This window comes from Varanus komodoensis, unplaced genomic scaffold (genome assembly GCF_004798865.1).
Source record: "Varanus komodoensis strain SLA01 unplaced genomic scaffold, ASM479886v1 scaffold116, whole genome shotgun sequence".
Classification (NCBI taxonomy): Eukaryota; Metazoa; Chordata; class Lepidosauria; order Squamata; family Varanidae; genus Varanus; species Varanus komodoensis.
Genome location: NW_025335333.1, coordinates 413,479 through 433,368, shown reverse-complemented (window position 1 = coordinate 433,368; position 19,890 = coordinate 413,479). Strand labels below are relative to the sequence as shown.

Genomic DNA, 19,890 nt, shown 5'->3' with positions numbered 1-19,890 from the left:
TTGCCAACAGAAACAAAGGTGAGCCAAGGAGGGCCTGCGCCTGCCGTTCCCAGAGCTGCCGCTCAGCATACATACGGTTGATGTTTGCCTATTTATTGCCCTCTGGCGTTAGAGTTACGGAACTGAATTGCTTGGCTGCGCTTTGGCCAGGGCGTGTGCATAGGATGGTTCCGCTTTATTCTGGCATCCTTCTTTCCTCTTCAGGGAAGAAAAGCAGTTTTAAAATGCAGTTTAGCAGGATTGGTGTCCTCCAGGGCTGGGCAAACATTTCAGATTCTTGGCAGCTGGTATCAACTGCTGGGGGGTTTCTGGATCTCATTTCCTTCTCACTTCTTGATGCTGGCGCAGGTGGGAGGGTGGATCTGTTTCCAGGTTGCAACCAGTTTGCAACATCTTCAGAACTCCTTGGCTGTGGTATCAGATTCCATGTTTTCACTAAGGCAAGATGGTTGTGCAGAAGTGGCATTTACTCCATCTGTGCCCAGAGTACAGGCTGCGTGAATGTAAGAACGTACTTAAGCAGCTCTGGTCCTTCCCCTGCTCCTTCGCTTTGCATCATCCTAGACCACACACACCAGTCGAGCGTCTTTTCAGAAACTCAGGAAAATTGGAGGGGCAGAAATCCTATGCTTTGTTCTTGTACTGTGATCAAATCGCCTTGGATTCCTTACCTGACTGTAGATGGAAACAACAGCAGTGAGAAATGTTCTTTGCCCCTTGTCCCAGGCTGTCCGCTCTGGGGCTGGACCGGGGGGCTTCTCCGCTTGCCCCTCCACGCAGCCTCAGCTTGCCGGAAGGTGCCGCCCCTGCGCCAGACTGCCCTGTAAAAGGCCTGCTTTTGGTTTGGCAAATAACCTGCTTGAACTTGCCTTGTAGCCCAAGCAGCTGTAACTGCACCAAAGACATGGAAGAAACCAAAAGATCGGAGCCAGGCCGCCCAGGAGGGAGTGGAGGCTGAGCCCGAGGTGAGAGCCTGGGGGGACCCCGCAAAAGCAGTGTGGGAACCCCCCAAGTCTCCTCCGTGTTTCAAGGGGTGACTGGTCTTGGAAGTGAGCGTGCTGGAGTGGTCCGGGGAGCCCCAGACTGGTCTTACAGCCACACTTCTTGAGTGGCTTCTCTCACAGAGAAGGATCCATTGCAATGCTCCGTTCAGGTGCGGCTTCTGATCCAGTCTGACTGAGATATGTTGATGGGATCCACCCAAAATCTGAGCAATCTTCTAAAATTGGTTTTGGGGAACGTGTGTGCGTACCTCCGCTTTCTCAGAGGCCACGATTACAGAGTTTTGCATATGGTGTAGCCAGCACTGAATTCCGTCTTGCAGTGCTTCTGCTAGGTCGAGGCGCCGGATGGTAGCTTTGGCTTGGCGCGTTTCAGCTTTTGTCACGGGAGCAGCTAATTCTGAACTTGCTGGTGTTTCAGCCTAAACCAGAAGAAGAACTTGGAGGTGACCGAATACTTGAATCTGAACAAGAGGCCATGAGCCATGGGACTGGCCCCAGAAGGGACTCTGCCCCTGACCTTAAAATAGTAAAGGCCTTGGAAGAAAATGGTGAGCAGGAAGGAGAGCCCATCCGTAATGGTGCTGAGAATGTTTCTGAGGATGAAGGAGCTGATGGGAGTTTGGGCTGCACAGAGAATCCCAGTGAAGCCCCGGCCAGCCAGTACAAACCAGGTAAGTCCCATTGTCGGCTTCTCTGTGCCTCCGTGGAATGCCGCTAGCCACCCCGCCTTCCCCCAGCACAGGTGGCTGCTGACCCGCCCCTCTGGCCAAGGGGCAGTTTTCCTAGCAGAGGATCGAGGGGGAACCGGAAGAGGGGCATTTGTGTACAGGCTGTCCTGAGACTGCCTTCCTGCCCAAGGAATCCTGGTCCTGGAACCAGCCGATGGATTTGTGTTTGGGATTTGGCTCCTGCTCTCAGAGAGGAGATACTCCGAGCCAGAATCCAGGTTGCCTCCAGTGTTTCAGGGTCACTTCCTTTGCTGCACATGCGCCCTGTTTGAGGGACATGCGCGAGCTGGAAAGTGGCCACTGGCTCGGATTTCCCCGTGCCTGTCCTTTGAGCAAAATGGCTGCATCAGCGCCGAGTCTCATGTGGACGTCTCGAAAGACACGGCTGTTTGAAAGGGAAGGCATCGCTTCCCAGATGTGCTCCTGCTCCTTGACTCCCCCCGTGCAGCCTCCGTGTCTCACGCAAGGGAGAGGCCTCTCCCAGGGGGTGAAGCTGGCATCGCCATGGCACCGGCTGGCAGCTGTTGCCACAGCCTCTTCCTTCCATTTCAGATCTTTAGTTTTGCATGCGGTGCCAGAACTCTCTTTTCCAGTGGGTAGAACTTGTGGCTCCAGTTTTTTACTGACTTTCAAGAGCATTTCCTTGATGATTCATTTCTGAGATGGACCCCTTGAAAGCTGGCAGCAGACGCATGCTTATTAAATGCCCCCTGGACCTGGACACCGCCCCCCCAATCGGCTGTTCTCTGGAGCTCTGCCAATCTGCAGCAGAAGTGGCCATCGTTAGCCCTCAGGGGGCAGCCTGCATCCCCTTGCGCCCCAGACCACATCCAGGCAAATTGCTGGCTGCACAGTTGGGCAGACGATGGCCGCTGTTTTGTGCGCGTGCTGCCTTTTTCTCACGCGTGAGGACTGGCCCGCAGTCACTGGGGGAGACCGGAGCCTAGGCCTGCCTCCCTGCCCAGGAGAGCTCAGTGTTCTGTCTGCTGAAGTGCACCCCTTTTCTTCCCTGCTCGCCCAGCCCGGCCTGGCCCGGCCTCGCCGTACCCGTGCCGCAGAGCGGGGCTGGGAGGCAGCAGCCGAGGGAAAGGGCCACCACAGCTCACGCTTCTGGGGGGAGCAAGTGCCCGTTGATGGGGAAGGCCTGGAGGGCAGCAGAGAGCAGCCGGAGTCCCGGCCCTGAGGCAGCCTTGTGCCCCCCTTACAGAGCAGTGGAAGCCTCTGGACTCGGAAGGGAAGAAGCAGTATGATCGGGACTTCCTGCTGGACTTCCAGTTCATGCCTGCCTGCATCCAGAAGCCGGAGGGGCTGCCGCCCATCAGCGACGTGGTCCTCGACAAGGTGAGCGGCTGGTCTCGGGGAGGCCGAGCAAGCCGGAGGGGGTGCCTACAGGATGCCAAGCAGAGACGAAAACGAGACCGCCCCAGGGCAGATACGCAGCAGGATGACTATTCCGCTTCTTTTGGTTGAGGTGGCAGTTCCCGAAGCCGGGACGTTGTCAGAACTAGGCTGAGTGTGCGACCAGCTCCAGACAGTGCGGTTATCTCTAAGGTGTCGTTTTTATGCCAATACAGATAAATCAGCCCAAGCTGCCTCTTCGAACGTTGGATCCTCGGATATTGGCACGGGGTCCAGATTTCACTCCGGCTTTTGCTGATTTTGGAAGACAGATCCCTGGTGGGCGAGGTGCAGCTGTAAGTGTGCGTGATCCCCTGTCCTGCGGAGTAGACGCTACCCTGTGCTTTTAGTGCCAAGCACGCTCTCCACCACTGGCTCCGTCTTAGCCCTTCACAGGGGAAGACACGCAGAACCGTAGCTAAGCAGCCGGGAGGAAGAGAAGTTCTGCTTTCTGTCATTTGCATCTGGTGGTTTGTCTTGCGGCGTTTCTTTCTCTTTGCCACTTTTCTCTGTTTTCTCTTGCTTTTCCTCTCCTTCCATTGGTTGACCCCTCCCTCTCTCCCTCCCTCCCTCTTGTTTTCCCAACTTCTGTCTGGTTCTTTTATCTTCCTATAAGCTGGAAATTTTGTGCTTGCTTCCTTGGCTCCAGCTGCCTGGAAAAAAAAAAATCCAGCCTGTGACTGATGGCAGCACCATAGTCTCCGGGGGGGTGGTGGGGGGGGGGTCAGCCAGGGATGCCAAGAGGCGCTTTCTTTAGGAAGGGGCTTTGAGCTCACGCCAGCGCTTTGGCGGATGCAGTGGCCACCCGGCTGATGGCTTTGAGGGGAGGTCCCTTGGGAGTCTGGGAGCAGAGTAGAACCGTGGGGGCTGAGCCAGGTCGCCGTGTGCTAGGTGCTTTCCTGAAGCACCTCCTTTGATGGTGGCCCTCCTGGCACAGCCTCTCTACGCCTGCCCCCAAGGCCTCCCCAGGAGCAGCAGGCGTGCCTCCTTTTGGCCTGCAGGGGGGTTGGAGGGCAGGCCCCACCTGCGAAGAAGCCCCCTCTCTTTTACCCCCCTCTTTTGCTTGCTTTCTCTCTCTCTCCAGGCTTGCAAAGTGCAGCCCCCGCCTGGACTGCAGTCGCTCGCTCGGTGCGGCCCCCCAGCATGCCCTCTGTTGGTCTCGTCTCACCCACAGCTGAGGAACCTGCAGATAGGGGTAAGCTGTCCTGCTGCCTCCCTCCCGCCCCCCTCCCCAGCGGGGAGCACCTCTGTACGACGGTGCCCCCCTTCCTTTGAGAGCACAAAGCCGTTGTAAGAGAAGCGCAGGCCTGTGCCGGAAGGAGCGCCGGCCGTGCCGTGCCGTGCCGTGCCTTCCTCTCTAGGCCGCCTCTTCCTCAGTGGTGGGTGGGACGTCCCCAGCAGAGGGCATGCTGGAACTCTGGCCTGAGCTGGATGCGCCCGGGGCTGCCCTTTGCGGTCCTGCGGAGAGGGGGAGACCAGGTAAGTCCCGCTTGGCCCCGCTTTCGTTGCTGTCCTTGGGTCCTGTGCGTTTTTGGGACCTTCGCAAATGTGTGCCGAGCGGCGGCTTTTTCCTTCTGCTTTTCTGAAAACAAGCAGCACTTTGCTATTGTTGGCACCTGATAACTCAGTTAATAGAGTCACAGACTTCTGCCGAAGAGAGACATTTTACTGCTTTTGACATGACGGAGGTGAGGCGATGAGCAGCAGGCAAGGGCACCGGCACCCTGCAGAGCCAGCTGTTTTGCTGCTGCAGCCTCCACAGCTGGCCACAAGCGAGCCAGGCAAAGCACGAGTGGCCAGGGCCGCTGGTGCCTCGGTTTCCTCATGGGGAGGGATCCACGGGCCCGTCCAGCAAGATGACGTGTGACTGACCGGCGTCGGACTCCTGGCTGCCAAACCTTGAAGTGCTGGATTTGTGGTGGGTGGTGAACTGGGCGAGAGAGTGAGACCAAGGAGGAGGCCACAGGGGGGCTCTGGTCTGTGTCTGTGCTGGCACAGCAGGCGCCTGAGCCTCAGCAGCAGTTGGGAATGGTGTCAGGATCCAACTTTGCTGAATGCATGTGCCTCCAAGTCCAAATCGCCTGGATGGCTTTACCCTGCATGCGGGGCTTGGAGTGGGTGCCCTCCCACCCCGGCCTTCCGGTCTCCCCACCAAGGAGGCCCGTGTGCTGGAAGTGGAGCCCCAGGAAAGCTGGCTGTGGCCTGGGGGGCTCGACCGGCTCCCTCCTGGTGGGGCAGAGCGGGGCGGCTGGGCTTGCATGTCCCTGCATGCTTGTTCCCAGAGCAGTGGAGTGTGGGCTGGTGTGTGGTGTGGTGTTGTGTCTCCCACGGATGTGCTGCTTGCCACAGGAGTGCCCCTCGGAGCACGTTTGCCCCCTGGGCCTCTGCAGACCAGTGGAAAAGAGCAGAGAAAGGGGGAGCCCCCCCCCCCCGAGATACGGGGTTCTGTTCTGTGGCATTAGGAGAGTGCTTTGCCAGGGGCTGGAATTCAGGAGTGGCTGCGCATGTACTTGATCTGCCAGGGGGCCGCTCACGTTACCTGTGATGGCAGCTGTGGGCTTTTTGCCTGTGATCGAGGAGCAGGCAGCAAGCACTTCAGGACGCAAAATGACCCCCCCCCCGCCCCCAGTAAAGCAGCCTTCTGCAGCATGCACCCTGCCTCCTTTGTCACCCTTCCCCCTGCAGAAGTGGTTGGGGCTCTTTGCCCTGGAGGTGCGGGCGCCCTGGTCTGCCGTAGTCGGGGCGAAAGATGGCCGGGAAGGGTTGGCCGCGGGGGGAGCTGCCTGTCCCTGCATTTTGACTGGCCAAAGAAACGCAGGTTTTTGTAGGATGGGGCGGGTCTGCTGCCGCGTCTGTTTGTTATTTACTTAGGCATTTCTGTACCCCTGGAGACAGTTCACAATGAAGAACATAAAAGCAGGGTAGACTATAAAGGGGTGATGTGAAACATTGGCTGTCTGATGTGCCACCATAGATAAAAACTCACAGCAGTTAAAGTTACAGACCAGCCCTGCATTCTGCCAAAAGCATCTGAGGATAGTGGGATCTTGAGGTCCCGTTCAAAAGCAAACGAAAAATGAGTTGAGTGGGGCAGGGTCTCTGCCAAAAAGGGTACCTGTTCTGGCCCCCACCCTGATGGCTCCTCATGGTATGCCTGGAAACAGGGCGTCAGTAGCCGGCCTTTGGTCGGATCCTGTGATCCGTTGCAACGTCGGAGGCCATCCTCAAGCAGACGAGGTGTCGCGCTGTGTGGTTTGGGCTCCACATCAGCAGCTTTCTCAGTCCGACCAAGTGATGCCAGGGATGGCAGTCGGCCGGGGGAGGGGGGGTGGATGGCTGGCTCTGCAGGTAGCCTGGCCCCAAACTTAAGGGCAGCAGCCCACCACCTGGGCACTCCGGGTGCTTTGGGCCTGTCTGCCACCCTCCCCAGTCATCGGCCGTGCTGGCTGGGGCTGACGGGCTGCTCTGGGGCTTTATGCTTGCGGTTGGGCCGGAGAGCCGTTGGTGCCCAGTGCTGTTGGTGCGGAGCCACTGCTCTGTCCAGCGCAGGCAGCCCCTGTGCTCGGTCCTGCCCCTGCCCGAGCTGCCTGGCGCCTCTGGAAAGCTCCCCCCGTGGAGCGGGCTGCAGGAGCAGGGGTGGCAGGCCCGCTTGCCCACAGGCATTCCGGGCTCCGCAGGGAAGCCCCCGCTGTGGTGACCCCCTGGCGCTAAAGGGGGCTGTAATATTTGGGGGGTGGTTTTTGTCCCAGCTCTTGAACGTCGGCCCTCGGAGAGCGCAGCCGGGCCAGCGGCGGGAGCCCCGGAAGATCATCACTGTTTGCGTCAAGGAGGACGTCCACCTGAAAAAGGCGGAGAACGCCTGGAAGCCGAGCTTGAAGCGCGAGACGCAGGCCGAGGACCCCGAGAGCATCAAGACGCAGGTGAAGCGAGGGGGGAGGCCCCGGTGGCCGCTCGGGCCCTGGCGCTCTCCCTGCGTGGGCCCGGTGGCCTGCCCGGCTGCGGGGCCTGGCCAGTCGTGGGGGACTGGCTGGCGGGAAACAAGCGCAGAGGCGGGTGAGGGCCTGCCCTCCGGCGAGCCCGCTGGCCGGGCTCCCCTCCCCGGATTTCTCTGCCTCGGCTCTCTGAGAGGACGAGGTGGCGCCCATGGAAGTGGCCCCCTTCCCTCTTTCTTCTGCCACCCGGGGGCAGCGGAAGCTTCATGCCCATTGTCCTTTGGCTGCAGGAGCTGTTCCGCAAAGTCCGAAGCATCTTGAACAAGCTGACGCCACAGATGTTCAATCAGCTCATGAAGCAAGTGACGGATTTGACTGTGGACACGGAAGAGAGGTTGAAAGGCGTCATCGATCTGGTGTTTGAGAAAGCCATCGACGAGCCCAGCTTTTCCGTGGCATACGCAAACATGTGCCGATGCCTCGTCACGGTGAGGAAGGCAGCTGGGTGGGGAGTCCAGGAGAGAGGCCTGCCGGGAGGAGCGACCGTTCCGTGGCAGAGCGCCGCTGGCTCTGCGGGAGGCCCTGGGTTCACCCCAGGCGTGAGCTGCAGCTCAGGAGGGTCAGGGGGATGAGGAGGAGACTGGAAACTTGGCCCGGGCATCGCACTCAGTCTGGAAGCGGCAGCCAAAGTGCTGGAGCCCCGTTGGGCCCTGGCTGTCGGAGGCCCCCACGGGAGGGAGGTCGGGTCAATACATTATTAGAAGAAAAACACTAACTGGCCAGGAGCATTTTGGCTTTTAAGCGCAACATTACCTGCCTTCGAGATCAGCAGCACTCCTTCAAACAGTGTCCCTGGTCCAGACGCAGCTGAACTAGTTTTGGAGGTCACAGAATATCAAGCAAGGTCCCGGGCAGAGGCAGCAGAAAGAGTAAAATAGATCTCGGGGGACTGATTTGAGCGAGCAAAGCAAGAGGAGGAGAATTGTGCAGGCTGCCCTGAGTTCCCTGAAAGGGACAAAAGCAGGCTATAAATATAATAAATAATAAAACAGTGCAGGGAGGTTCAGACAGCTCGGGGAACCGACCTAGTCATTATTGAGGAGCCTATGCACTATGAGGTGGCTGGGATTGGCTGGATGAGTTTTTTGCAGATATCCTACGTAGCAGAGGGGGACCATGGCAACTCCCATGAGCCACAGTGGGTTAGGTCTGCCCAGGCAAGGGTTTCTTGGGAAAGGAAGGGGTGTGGAGGACGCCAAAAGTAACTTGCTCTCTGTTTCTTTCAAGAGGATCAGAGTGGCAACATTAGGTAGACAAGTCCGTTACCGGGGCCCGTTTGCCGAGAATGGTCTGAGGCGTCGGCACGAGCCGGGGCTTTAAGAGGGGGTGCAGGTGGCGTGAGTGCTGCTCCCGCGTGGCATCCAGCAGCGCCTCTTGCGTGCCGCCTCATTCGCCGTCGTCTTGTGCCCTTTGGCTTGTGTCCCGCGCAGCTGAAAGTGCCCATGGCTGACAAGCCTGGGAGCACCGTAAACTTCCGGAAGCTGCTGCTGAATCGTTGCCAGAAGGAGTTTGAAAAAGACAAAGCGGATGACGATGTCTTTGAGAAGAAGCAGAAAGAACTGGAAGCTGCGACAACGGTGAGTCTCCAGGGAGGCTTTCCAGTCCGTGGCAGCCCAAGGCCCCATCCACGGGGAGCGGTGCTGTCGCCAGATGTGGGCGAGATGCTTTGGGCTGGCTGGCCCAGAAAGCCTGGCAAAGGGCGCGTGGGGCAGAGAGGGTCCGCCAGAGGTCTGCACGGGTCTCCAAGGCCCTTCACGCGCTTCTCTGCCCCGCAGCCAGAGGAGCGGACGCGGCTTCACGATGAGCTGGAAGAGGCCAAGGACAAGGCCCGGCGGCGGTCGATCGGGAACATCAAGTTCATCGGCGAGCTCTTCAAACTGAAGATGCTGACGGAGGCCATCATGCACGACTGTGTGGTGAAGCTGCTGAAGAACCACGACGAGGAGTCTTTGGAGTGCCTCTGCCGCCTGCTGACCACCATCGGCAAAGACTTGGACTTTGAGAAAGCCAAGGTGAGCGGCGCCAAGGTCCGCCTGAGACAGGAGGCCGGGCACACAGCCGCCTTGCCGCTGCAGCCTCCTCCACGGGGGAGAGCCAGCACCAGGACCTCTTCCGCAGTTTGAATGGCGAGGGAGCGTCCCGCACCACTCAGTGGCAGTTGTGCTGTGATTCCGGCTGTCCAGCTCATCCTCCCTGAACTGGCAGGGGCTACCAAGGGGTCCTGGCAGATACCCGTGGACACTGTCAGTGCCAGGGCGGCCCACGGAGCCGGTTCCATGCGGTCGAGATTGCCAGTCGATCTGCAACGAGGTGTAGCGGCTGCCCTCAGTTGACGTGTCCTTGCAAGCGGCTTGCGAAAGGGCGGGAGGCCGGGCGGCCCCGGAGCTGCTGGCACACGGGATGGCCAGGGCAGCCTCCCCGCGTGGAAGCGGTGCCCGCACGCCGGTTCCTGGGCAGCAGCCGTGGGGAGGGTTGCTGCCTTTGTGGCCGGTGGCGAGTTGTCTCAGCCCGGGGGAATCTGGATGCTTCCCTGGGCGGGCCTCCTCATGCTGGTCTGGCAAGCCCGTTGCACCCCGGTGGTCTTTGGAAGAGATGGACTTGCGGAAGGGCCTTGCAGGCGGTCTCTGGGGCCTGCCCAGGCCGGGGTGGGAGATGCTCCTGGCCGAGGTCCTGGAGAGCGGCTGCTGCTGCCGGCCAGTGTGGGCAGTGTTGGGCTGGCTGGACCGAGGGCTGGGCTCGGTGGAGGGCCGCTTCGTACATTCCTGCGACCGATGCTGGAAGGCCCTGTGTTTCCCCTAGCCTCGGATGGACCAGTATTTCAACCAGATGGAGAAGATAGTGAAAGAGAGAAAAACCTCCTCTAGAATCCGCTTCATGCTTCAGGATGTCATCGACCTCCGGCAGGTATGTGCTTGGTGAGGAAGGCAGCTGTGCTGGTCTCTTCCCTTTGACTTGAAGGTGCTCCAGTGGCTCTTGCTTCTGGACGGGCAGCTGGTGATATCAGAGCAGGTGTGCAAAGGAGTGGGGGGGTTGAAAGTTGCTTGGGTCACGCTCAGAAGGGGGACAGGCGTGCGGGCAGGACTCCTCTCCCCTCCTCTCCCCTCCTCACTTGGGGCCTCTGCCTGCCTGCGGCTCTGCTGCCTTCATGCCCCGAGGGAAGGCGGCCAGTCCTTACTTCCTGCGGGACCTTTGTCTCCTCTGCAGTGTAACTGGATTTCCCGGAGGGCCGACCAAGGCCCCAAGACGATAGAGCAGATTCATAAAGAAGCCAAAATCGAGGAGCAGGAGGAGCAGCGGAAGGTCCAACAACTGATGACCAAAGAGAAAAGGAGGCCTGGTACGTTTCCCGTGCACGGTGCCGCTTGCTTTCCCTGGGGCAGGAGAAGCGGGGGCCCTGCTGCTTGGCAATCCTGGAGGGAACCGGCTGAATTGCCTTCCAAGGCCAGCGGCTTCAGCACATTTTCCAGGTTCAGGTCTCAGTGTGTTTTGCGGAGCTCCAGTAGTTCTCCTAGAGAGCAGCCCCACAGCCCGGGGTTTCTCTGGGACAGGGGGTGGCGGGGGCGCTGATTCCACAGATGAGGAGACGTCAGAGGCAGCACTGAGAATCGCCCTAAGGCAGATGTTTGCGCCAAAGAAGCGCTCGCTCCCTTTTGAACCCAAGGACTGTCCGGCAGGAGTCCGATTATGACGCTTGTTCCGAACGGTTGATACTGCTGGCTGTGTCTCTGTCGGAGCTGGTCTGTTCTCTGGTTTGCAGGTGTCCAGAGAGTAGAGGAGGGTGGCTGGAACACCGTGCAGGGGGCAAAGAACAGTCGCGTGCTGGACCCCACCAAGTTCCTGAAAATCACCAAGGTGAGGCCATCCCTGGGGGTGGTCGGGGGCAGGGCCTCGCTTCGGAGGCTGGCAGGTCTTCTCCCGTGCGCCTCATTGTCACCATGCTTTCTCCAAGTTGGGGGTGGTGGTGGGGATACTGCCTGCCCCTCGGCCTCCCCTGGAGTCCAGGAGGAAATCCGGGGAACAGAATCGGGAGGGGGGCTGCCAGCGCCCCTCTCCACCCCCTGGCTCGGCCCCTGTGACTCGTGTCCCCGTGTGTCTTGCAGTCCACGATAGACGACAAGATTCAGCTTGTGCCTAAGGCCCAGTTGGGCAGCTGGGGGAAAGGCAGCAGCGGCGGAGCCAAGGCCAGTGAGACTGGTAAGTGTGGGACGTGCCGGCTTTTCCCTGCTGGACAGCACTGGTGCTGCAGCAGCAGGCGGGAGGGGCTTCCCGGTCGCCCCCGTCGCCTCGCTGTACCCGGCCCCGGCTCAGTTTCCTTTAGAAAGGGGGCATGCGAACTCCTTGCACTCAGCAGGCCCCTGAACGTCTACGCCAAAGTCATTAAAATCATGCGCCCACTGAATTCTGTGCCCTGGGCACACGTCCCCTCATTCGTGTGTGGCTCCCCTTTCCCAAGGCAGCCAGCTTGGTGCTCCACTCAGCCCCGCGTGGCTCCCTGCGAAGCCTTCAGTGTGCTTTTCCCTCCCGAGATACGCGCAGCAGCTGGCTTCCCTGGCCAGAACCGCCCGGGGCCTTGCCCTGTCGCTGGCCCTGGAAGTCTCCTAGTCGCCTGGCCGAGCCTGCGGGTCCCCTGGAGCACCTCCGTGAGCCAGAATGAGTGACCCCAGCCCCACAGGGAAGGCGGGCTCGTGCGCTTTCTAGGGGGACACGGGAGTGCTGCCTCCAGAGGGCCTCCGCACAGCCCAGCCGTGACCCCTTGCTCCTGAGAGCAGGGCTGGAGCTGAAGGGTGGAGGTGGCAGGGATGCGGAGACTGGCCAGGCGTCGGGAGAAGGGGCCCGGTGGGGGGCTTGCGGGGGACTCCTGAGGCAGGGCTGGGCCATCTGGTGGGTTCTGCAGCTTCATCCCATGCTGCGGAACCTGCCTGGAGCAGGGGGCCTGGTGGCGTAATCACCAAGGTCCTGTCCAGACCTGTCCCTCCATGGTGCTGTTTAGGGGCACTTCTTCTCTGTCCCTGAAAAGTGTCTAAATACCCCATTCAAATGATTTCCGCCCCACAAAATAAATGTTTAAAAGACTTGGATCATAAACTCCATAAAAAGCAGTTATAAAGGGAAAATGCGGTGTGACTGCAGATCAGTGGCGTGCTCAGAACCCGGGCGAGCTCCCCGCAGCCTGGACGGTGCGCGCCTGCCAGTGAGGGGCAGCAGCACAGGTGTGGCCAGGAGGAGCGCTGGGCCCCAGCAAGCAGTGTCCGGGCGTCCGCGAGGCAGCTGTTACTCTCCCCCACGTCCTCTTGCAGATTCCTTACGACCAAGTGCCACTAGTTTGAACCGATTCTCTGCACTGCAGCCTCCTGTGCCATCGGTATCCGCCTCGGTCCCCTCCTCCGATCTGGACTCTCGCAGGGCCTTAACTAGGTAAGCCTCAGGCAGCCTGCCCCGCTTCTCGCCCCGTGCCCTCTCCAAACCCGCCCGTTGCCTCGGAGAGGGTCCAGGCCGAGCGAGGCAGCCACGTGCCCGTCAGCCGGGCACGCCTGCCAGCTGCTCGCCCTCTTCAGAGACTGTCAGTCCCGAGTTGAAAGAGGCGCTAAGAGTTTCTTCGAGGGACTGTCCCTTTCCACTGAGTGCTTGATGTCTGTGTTTGTTTGTTTACCACCCCTGGAATGCATGTTCTAGACTCGTCTGTCTGTCTCTGAGCCACCTCTTTTTAGCCGTGACGGGAGTAAGAGAGTTACCGGGGCGTGTCTCTCCTCTCTCAGTCGTGGGAGCACAGGCAGAGAGAAGAACGACAAGCTGCTGCCCTCGTCCGTGGCCCGCCCCAACGCCTTCCTGCGGGTCAGCAGCAGCAAGGAGCAGCTCTTGGACAACCAGGCCCAAGAGGAGCAGCGGAGGGAGATGCTGGAGACAGTGAAGCAGCTGACGGGTGGCCTGGAGAGCGACCGAAGTAGCGGCCTGGAGGCAGACAGGAGCAAAGCCAAGGAGCCGGGTGAGCAGCGGGGCCCTTGCGGTAGTGCCGAGGGCGTGTGTCAGAAGACAGCCCTTCCATCCTCAGGGAGATCAGCAACTTGCAGAAGGACACCTGGGTGCTCTCTCTTGCTTCCAGCATGCCGGGCAAGCACTTTAAACTTGGGCTTGTTGGAATCATAGAAGAGAAGAGTTGGAAGGGGCCGGAGGGCTGTTGGATCCAACCCCTCCCACCTCAGGACAGGACTCCCAGTTAGACCTGTAAAGAGCATTAACCCTCCCCAGTATTGCTTATTTTTCCAATTTCCCCAGAATTTCCATTTTTTCTGAAGCAATTCTGGCATTCCCTCTCCCCCCTCCCCTTGCAATTGCCTTAACAGCCAAGCCCGAAATCCACACGTCCCCTGCCCGAGAAAAGCCTGTCTTGTCGGAAGAGGAAATAGAGAGAAAGTGCAAATCAATCATTGATGAATTCCTGCACATCAACGACTACAAGGTAGGTGAAGCGGAGCGGCCGTTGTGACAAGCTTGTGCACAGGACGGGCCCCCCATGCTGCCTCTGCCCAGGCCCCGCTCCTCGGGGTGCTCATGCTTTGTCCCAGCCCCTCGCCGTCTTCATGGTCCTCGGCTCCAGAGAGATGCTGCTGGGGAGGCCTCTGAGGCACTCTGAACTGGCGCGGCCTGGGGCAGGATCGGCTTCTCTGGGAAATCGGCTTCTTTGCCCTTGTGCCGGCTGTGCCCCGGGGAGAGAGCCGCGCCCGCAGCCCCCTCTTTTGTTTGGCCGTCTCGGGACAGGAAGCCATGCAGTGTGTGGAGGAGCTGAATGTGCCGGGCGCCCTGCCTGTCTTTGTGCAAGTTGGAGTGGAGTCCACCCTGGAGAGGAGCCAGATCACCAGAGACCATATGGGCCAGCTGCTGTATCAGCTGGTGCAGTCGGAGACGCTGAGCAAGCAGGACTTCTTCAAGGGGTTGGTAGCGGGCCGGGGAGGGCAAACTCTCTGGGCATTCTTCCTTGTGGGGGACTGGGGACTCTTCCCTAGAACCCCGAAGCGGCTGCTGAGCCTCCCCGGCTGAACGTACGCGGCCTTGTCCCACAGGTTTGCCGACACCTTAGAGACCGCGGACGACATGGCGATCGACATCCCGCACATTTGGCTGTACCTGGCTGAACTGGTGACTCCCATGTTGAAAGAAGGAGGGATCTCTCTCAGAGAGCTTCTGACGTAAGTGGCCCTCCTGCCCCGTGTGGCCCGCAGGGCGGATCCACCCGCCCAGTGGGCAGCCTGTCGTGTGAGGCCGGCGGCCTCGGCCGGTCTCAGGCCGAACCAGGTTGGGGGATTTGGGCATTGCCGTCCGGTGCAGCCGGAGGCACCAGGGTGTGGAAGGTGAGACCAGACAGGCATGTCGTGAAGGGCTGATGCTGCAGAGGGCAGGCGGCTGTGCAGCTTCCCGCGTGCCAGAGCTTGGCTCCTGCGCAGAGGCTTTCACCAGCAGAACGCTCTGGTGGCGGCCGGAAGAGCGCGGTGGAGGGAGATGCTGGCCTTCCCTTGCCGGTGGAGCTTCCCGCTGACCCTTGTTTCTCTTCTGTTACAGAGAATTTAGCAAACCCTTACTTCCTGTGGGAAGAGCTGGCATCTTGCTTTCCCAAATTTTGCACCTTCTATGCAAACAAATGGTAGGTATGCCAGGCGGCTCGGCTCGCAGGTCTGTGCGCATGCGTGGAAACGAGATCCGTGAGGCGGTGGGCGGGGCGGGCGTGCTTGTCGGGAGCCCAGGCCCAAGCAGTGAGCCGCGTGGATGCCGTGAGTCATTTTGATGAGGAGCAGGAAGCGTGTGGGGCTGGAAATGGGGCGCTTGCTGCAGAGGGCGGGGTGGGCTGGGGCAGCAGTGGGCCTGCCGGGCCAGGCCCCTCCCGCCAGGCCTTGCACAGCCCAGCGGAGCTGCTTTGCGTTCCAGAGCCATAAGAAAGTGGCGGCCTTGTGGAGGGAGGCCAGCCTCAGCTGGAACGACTTCCTACCTGAAGAGGAGGATGTCCACGCCTTTCTCATGGAGCAGGTGGGCTGGGCGGCCGGTGAGCGGGCTGCTCGCGGCGTTGGGGGAGGCGGGCCCCGCTTGGCTCCGACTTGCAGACTGCTACCACAGGAGCACCCGTCTTCTGAAGGCCGGGGCCGCTGGTAGCTTCGCCGCGTTCCTCGCCAGAAGTTCCCAGCGAGTCCCCCGGGACGTCTCCATTTAAGCCCTTCCACCTTCTCTTGTCATGCTGCAGAAGTTGGACTTCACAGAGACGGAGAGCCCCAGTTCCTCAGAAGCACTTTCAAAGAAAGAACTTTCTGCTGACGAGCTGGACAGGCAGCTGGAGAAGCTCATCACTGAGGACAAGGCGAATGACGAGCAGATCTTCGACTGGGTGGAGGTACGGCCACACGCGCGGGCAGGCCAGCAGCTGCCTGGCCCGAGCCCGGCCTCCTGCTCCCGCTCGCGCCCCTGCGGCCCCTCGTGCCGCCTCGGCACAGGCTGCTGCCCAGGTCGCAGTGCTCGGGGCGCCTTGCCGGGACCGCCTTTGCCCGCCACACACATACACCGCGCGGTCCCCGCCCAGGAGGCGGCTGCGTGGGGCAGGGTCCGGCACGAGGCCGGGGGTGCAGAGGCTGCTCTGCGCGGGAGCCACATCGGAAAGGCTCCTCCGGCAGCGCGGCCCTCGCGCAGGCCGGGTGCCCTGTAACGTCCGCGCGTGTGCTTGATTGCAGGCTAATCTAGACGAGGGCCAGATGAGTTCACCTACATTCCTTAGAGCTTTAATGACAGCAGTTTGTAAAGCGGCTATTATAGGTGAGTAACGTCCTCACGTAATTGAGCCATCGGGACGCACTTGCGGTGGATCCGAATGGCCCGTTTCTGTTCCTTTTTAAACGGATGTGTTCTGCCTGCACACCTGCTCTTCTCACGGCGAGCGTTAGAGTGCTGGGACCCGTCTGCCTTTTTATTTTACTTCGAATGGTTATGAGCTATTATACTGATCACAGATGATTTATTTTATCAAATGGATAAAACAGTGAAGGGAGGTCATGGCTGACAACCAAGGTGCCACCGGGCAGCACGCTGTTGCGGCAGGACCGTTCCCACCTGGGTTCGGTTACTCAGTTCAAAAACCTCGTAGTCATTTGTGCAGCGGCAACTCTTGGCTCGGATGGGGATAGGAGGGGCCCTAGAATTTTAGTCGGACAGGGATCTTCCCTTCTTGTTTTCTGGGAATGACTTTTTGGGGTGCTGTCGACCCTGGCGAGGCATCTGTGTGCCCCTCAAGCGGATGCTGTTGGTCAGACCCTGTGCTTGCAGCCCTCTCAGAAGCTCAGTAAAGCTGTGAGGGGAGAGGAGACTGCCGCACGCATGCGCCTCCCTGCGGGGGCTGCTGCTGAGGCCCTCTTCTGGCAGCCGGGATGCCCGTGCTTGGATGCTTCCCCGTCAAAAGATAAATTCCTTGCGCATAGAAGCCTTGCCTGGGAAGGAGAATGCTTCGGATCTAGCCGGTTGTGTGTAGGCAGTCATCATTTGGGGGGGCGTGGTACGAAGGAGCAGGTCGTGTGAGCCCCCCCACCCCCCCGCAATCTGAAGAAGGGCAGCCAAGTGAAAAGGAGATCGTTATATCCCCGAATCCAAGCTGGTGTGGAGATCGTGCCATCTCCGCTTGTTGCACTTGAGGCGCAGGTGGGGCTGTTTGCACCTCGTGGCAGCCCAGCTGGAGGGGCTGTTGTTCTGAGCGAGCTCGGTCTTCCCCATGGAGCCGCCCGCCCGCCCCCCCTGCCCGCCCAGCCCCCAGCACTGATCCGGGGCCTTCCCTTCCCAGCGGATAGCTCTAGCCTGCGAGTGGACACTGCCGTCGTCAAGCAGAGAGTGCCGGTCTTGCTTAAGTACCTCGACTCGGACACAGAGAAGGAGCTACAAGCACTTTACGCGCTACAAGCATCAGTAGTAAAGCTGGATCAGCCTCCTAGTGAGTGCATTGCGTGTCCGGGCTTTGGGCCACCAGGGTTTGCGCGCAGTGGAGGGAGCTGGCGGGAAGGCGGCTGGCCGAGCCTGCCGGGAAGGCCCTGGACCCCTTGCCCTGCGGGGCCGCCTTCCGAGGGGCTGCCGGCTCCTCAGCACAGAAGGCCGCGGGCCGCGGGGGCAGCAGCGGGAGCGTCTCCTCTCATTCCCGCGCTCCCTCCGCCTGCCCGAATTGCCGCCCTGCCCCGGGAGCGGAGGACGACGGGGCAGGCGCCAGCCACAGGCCCACGAGCATCCCCTTCCCAGGGGCGCCCGCGGGGAGGGCCCCCCGGCAGCTCCGGGTGGGGAGCATGCACAGGTCCCGCAGGGACCCCCGGAAGGGCAGGTGGGGCAGCTCGGCTCCCGCTCGCCGCAGAGTCGGCCAGCCAGAGTGCCGTCTCGAGGGTGGTCTCCCCCCCCCCCCGCAGATTTGCTGCGGATGTTTTTCGACTGCCTCTATGATGAGGAGGTGATCTCGGAGGACGCTTTCTACAAGTGGGAGAGCAGCAAGGACCCGGCGGAGCAGCACGGGAAGGGCGTGGCGCTGAAATCGGTCACGGCGTTCTTCACGTGGCTACGAGAAGCTGAGGAGGAGTCGGAGGACAACTAAAACTGAATACAAAAAACAGCAAAAAAATCCCACAAAAAACACAATTTAAGTATTTTTTTAAAAAAAGTTTCATGTCTTCGCCAATCACAGTGCAGCAAGGCCAATTCTCGCGCAGATCCCCCCTCCCCCACGTGTGCACGAGCGGGGGAGGAAACATAGGTATAAACGCAAAGGCGATCATGGAGGACAGAAAACGTACTTGAAAATTCAAGTCCACTTCAAACCTGAGGGCAGGAGCACTAAACCAAAATACATCTATTATTTATAGAAAATATTTTCTCTTTTAATCTTTTTTTTCCTTTTTAAACAAGGACTCTTACTTTAAGAAAAAAAGCAAATCTGTTTAGCAAAAAAATGAGAACTTTAATTTATTATTTTAAGAACTGCAAATGTCAGTGTAATTTTTAAATTTGCAGTTTCTGTAACAAATTGTATAATAGACAAAAAAAGCAGAGAAATAAATTTCCCTCCCTTTCAGATCCACCTCAGTTTTGTTTCAAAGCACGGTAGCTATATAATAAATTCCAAAGGGGGTCAGGAACGAGCTAGGTGAGGGAGATGAACTTTTCAAAAAAGAATGTCAGCAGATTTTCTGCCTGCCTCTCCGCTCGCTTCCAAAATTAAAAAGAAAATGCGTAACAGTGTAACGCAGGAACCGCATTTGCGAAAACAGCCGTGGACCAGGCTGCTTGGAGAACGACTCCGCCAGTCGCAAGCAGGGCTACCCTGGAAGCAGAAGCAGAAGAAGAAAAAGAGAAGAAGTGCTAGTGATACTTCCAGAACCTTTAGAGCAACTTTAAGGCTTGTAAATACATAGAACAAATATTTAAAAAAAGAAATTGACTCGATACTATTTCTTTTCACTTTCAAAATATAAAGAACAAAATAAAGAGAAACCTTGCAAGTTTAACAGACCAGGAAGTGGCTTCTCTTTTGATAGCAACTGGGACCCACTGGCCCTCGGGGGCACGCGCCCCCGGCCAGACTGCCTGCCGGCTGCCCAGGCACCCAAGACGGGAAGGGGCTGAGCCGAGAAGAAGGTGGCTGCTCTGTGGGGGGAGTGCTTGCCGCAGCCTCGAGCTTCCGATTTCTGTGCTGGCTAACGGCAAAGGGGTCCCGCCCTGCACGTTCCACCCTTGCTGATCTGCAGAGTGAGCAAAGAGAAGGTAGATGTGCCCGGGGTGCTCAGAGGCATCCCTTTTGGCCGTGTGTTGATCTGTTACTGCTTTCTCCCTCGTCCCCCCAAGGAAAATACTGCTCTGTGCCTGCCTTTATTCCTCCCCCTCCCCAGAATGGAGCCTACCGAGTGCAGTCTCCGTTTGTGTCCGGCTGCTCAGCCTGCTTAAGCAGGGGGTGCCGGCAGTGCCTCCCGGGACATCTTGATGAGCCACGGCAAGATGGTCGCGTGCACAGGGCGGCCCGGCCTGAGCGGATCCCACCTCTGTCCCGTGCCAAAGGTCAAGAAGCACTCACAAGACGACCCCTCTGCTCCACGGTGACCCATCCGGAAGTTTCCGGCAGCGCCTCCTCCGGAAATTGGACGCTCGGGCCTTGCGGTTCCAAGCGAACAGTGCAAAGAGTGCAGCTCGGGTTATGTCATCTTGTTGTGTCCACGCCTGATGAGCAAGAGCTGGAAGTGGGGTGGGGAGGGGAGTGTGTCCTGGGCAGCCTTGCCCGGGGGGACGTGGGATGAGTCTGGCTGAGAGGAGGGGCCATTGGGCTGGGCAGCTGCTGAGGGGCTTCTCCGCTGCTGCTGCACCCTGCTATGGTTTTTAACCCGCTTCCTTTAAGTTGCTCCTTCCTGATGCCCTCCTGTTGCAGAAGTGTGAAGAAGCCTTAGGTAATTTATTCAGAAATGGGGAATTATTTCCAGTGTTTTGCACCGGAAGGCAGAAAAGGTGTCTTTCTCCCAAAGCACATCACCGGCCACAGGCGCATTGCTGGCATCCTCGGAGGCGCAGGCCGCTGCTGCGCTCTGAGCAGCCACGGCTGCCCCCCTTCCGACAGCTCTTGCTCCAAGAAGGTTGCTGACCGAGGTGTCCGTGCAGCGGCGGTGGGGGTTCTCATGGCCAAGTCCACAGAGGTAAGTAAGCAGGCCAGCTCTTCTTCCTTCCAGAGGAAACTGTTGAATCTGTTAGCAGCCTTCCTTTTAATAATTCCTGTTTTATTGCTCA

General features: G+C 59.2%; 1 protein-coding gene across 15 annotated transcripts in view; it reads left to right on the top strand.

Annotated features, from left to right (window-relative positions):
- The window catches only part of EIF4G3 (eukaryotic translation initiation factor 4 gamma 3), a 73,005-nt gene extending 54,379 nt beyond the window's left edge, over nt 1–18,626 (top strand). For 14 of the 15 annotated variants that reach the window (XM_044421240.1, XM_044421242.1, XM_044421241.1 and 11 more), the window contains 24 exons: nt 877–965; nt 1,423–1,675; nt 2,940–3,073; nt 3,307–3,426; nt 4,215–4,325; nt 6,880–7,050; nt 7,353–7,550; nt 8,553–8,699; nt 8,898–9,134; nt 9,922–10,026; nt 10,327–10,459; nt 10,880–10,974; nt 11,223–11,316; nt 12,420–12,537; nt 12,879–13,105; nt 13,464–13,579; nt 13,879–14,051; nt 14,181–14,306; nt 14,677–14,758; nt 15,040–15,138; nt 15,350–15,496; nt 15,831–15,912; nt 16,928–17,074; nt 17,535–18,626. In XM_044421240.1, coding sequence (XP_044277175.1) covers nt 877–965; nt 1,423–1,675; nt 2,940–3,073; nt 3,307–3,426; nt 4,215–4,325; nt 6,880–7,050; nt 7,353–7,550; nt 8,553–8,699; nt 8,898–9,134; nt 9,922–10,026; nt 10,327–10,459; nt 10,880–10,974; nt 11,223–11,316; nt 12,420–12,537; nt 12,879–13,105; nt 13,464–13,579; nt 13,879–14,051; nt 14,181–14,306; nt 14,677–14,758; nt 15,040–15,138; nt 15,350–15,496; nt 15,831–15,912; nt 16,928–17,074; nt 17,535–17,716 — 3,386 coding nt within the window. In that variant the 3' untranslated portion in view covers nt 17,717–18,626. The remainder of the gene's footprint in view (nt 1–876; nt 966–1,422; nt 1,676–2,939; nt 3,074–3,306; nt 3,427–4,214; nt 4,326–6,879; nt 7,051–7,352; nt 7,551–8,552; nt 8,700–8,897; nt 9,135–9,921; nt 10,027–10,326; nt 10,460–10,879; nt 10,975–11,222; nt 11,317–12,419; nt 12,538–12,878; nt 13,106–13,463; nt 13,580–13,878; nt 14,052–14,180; nt 14,307–14,676; nt 14,759–15,039; nt 15,139–15,349; nt 15,497–15,830; nt 15,913–16,927; nt 17,075–17,534) is intronic. The other variant, XM_044421232.1, reaches the window with a different exon arrangement.
- Nucleotides 18,627–19,890: the final 1,264 nt, after the last annotated feature.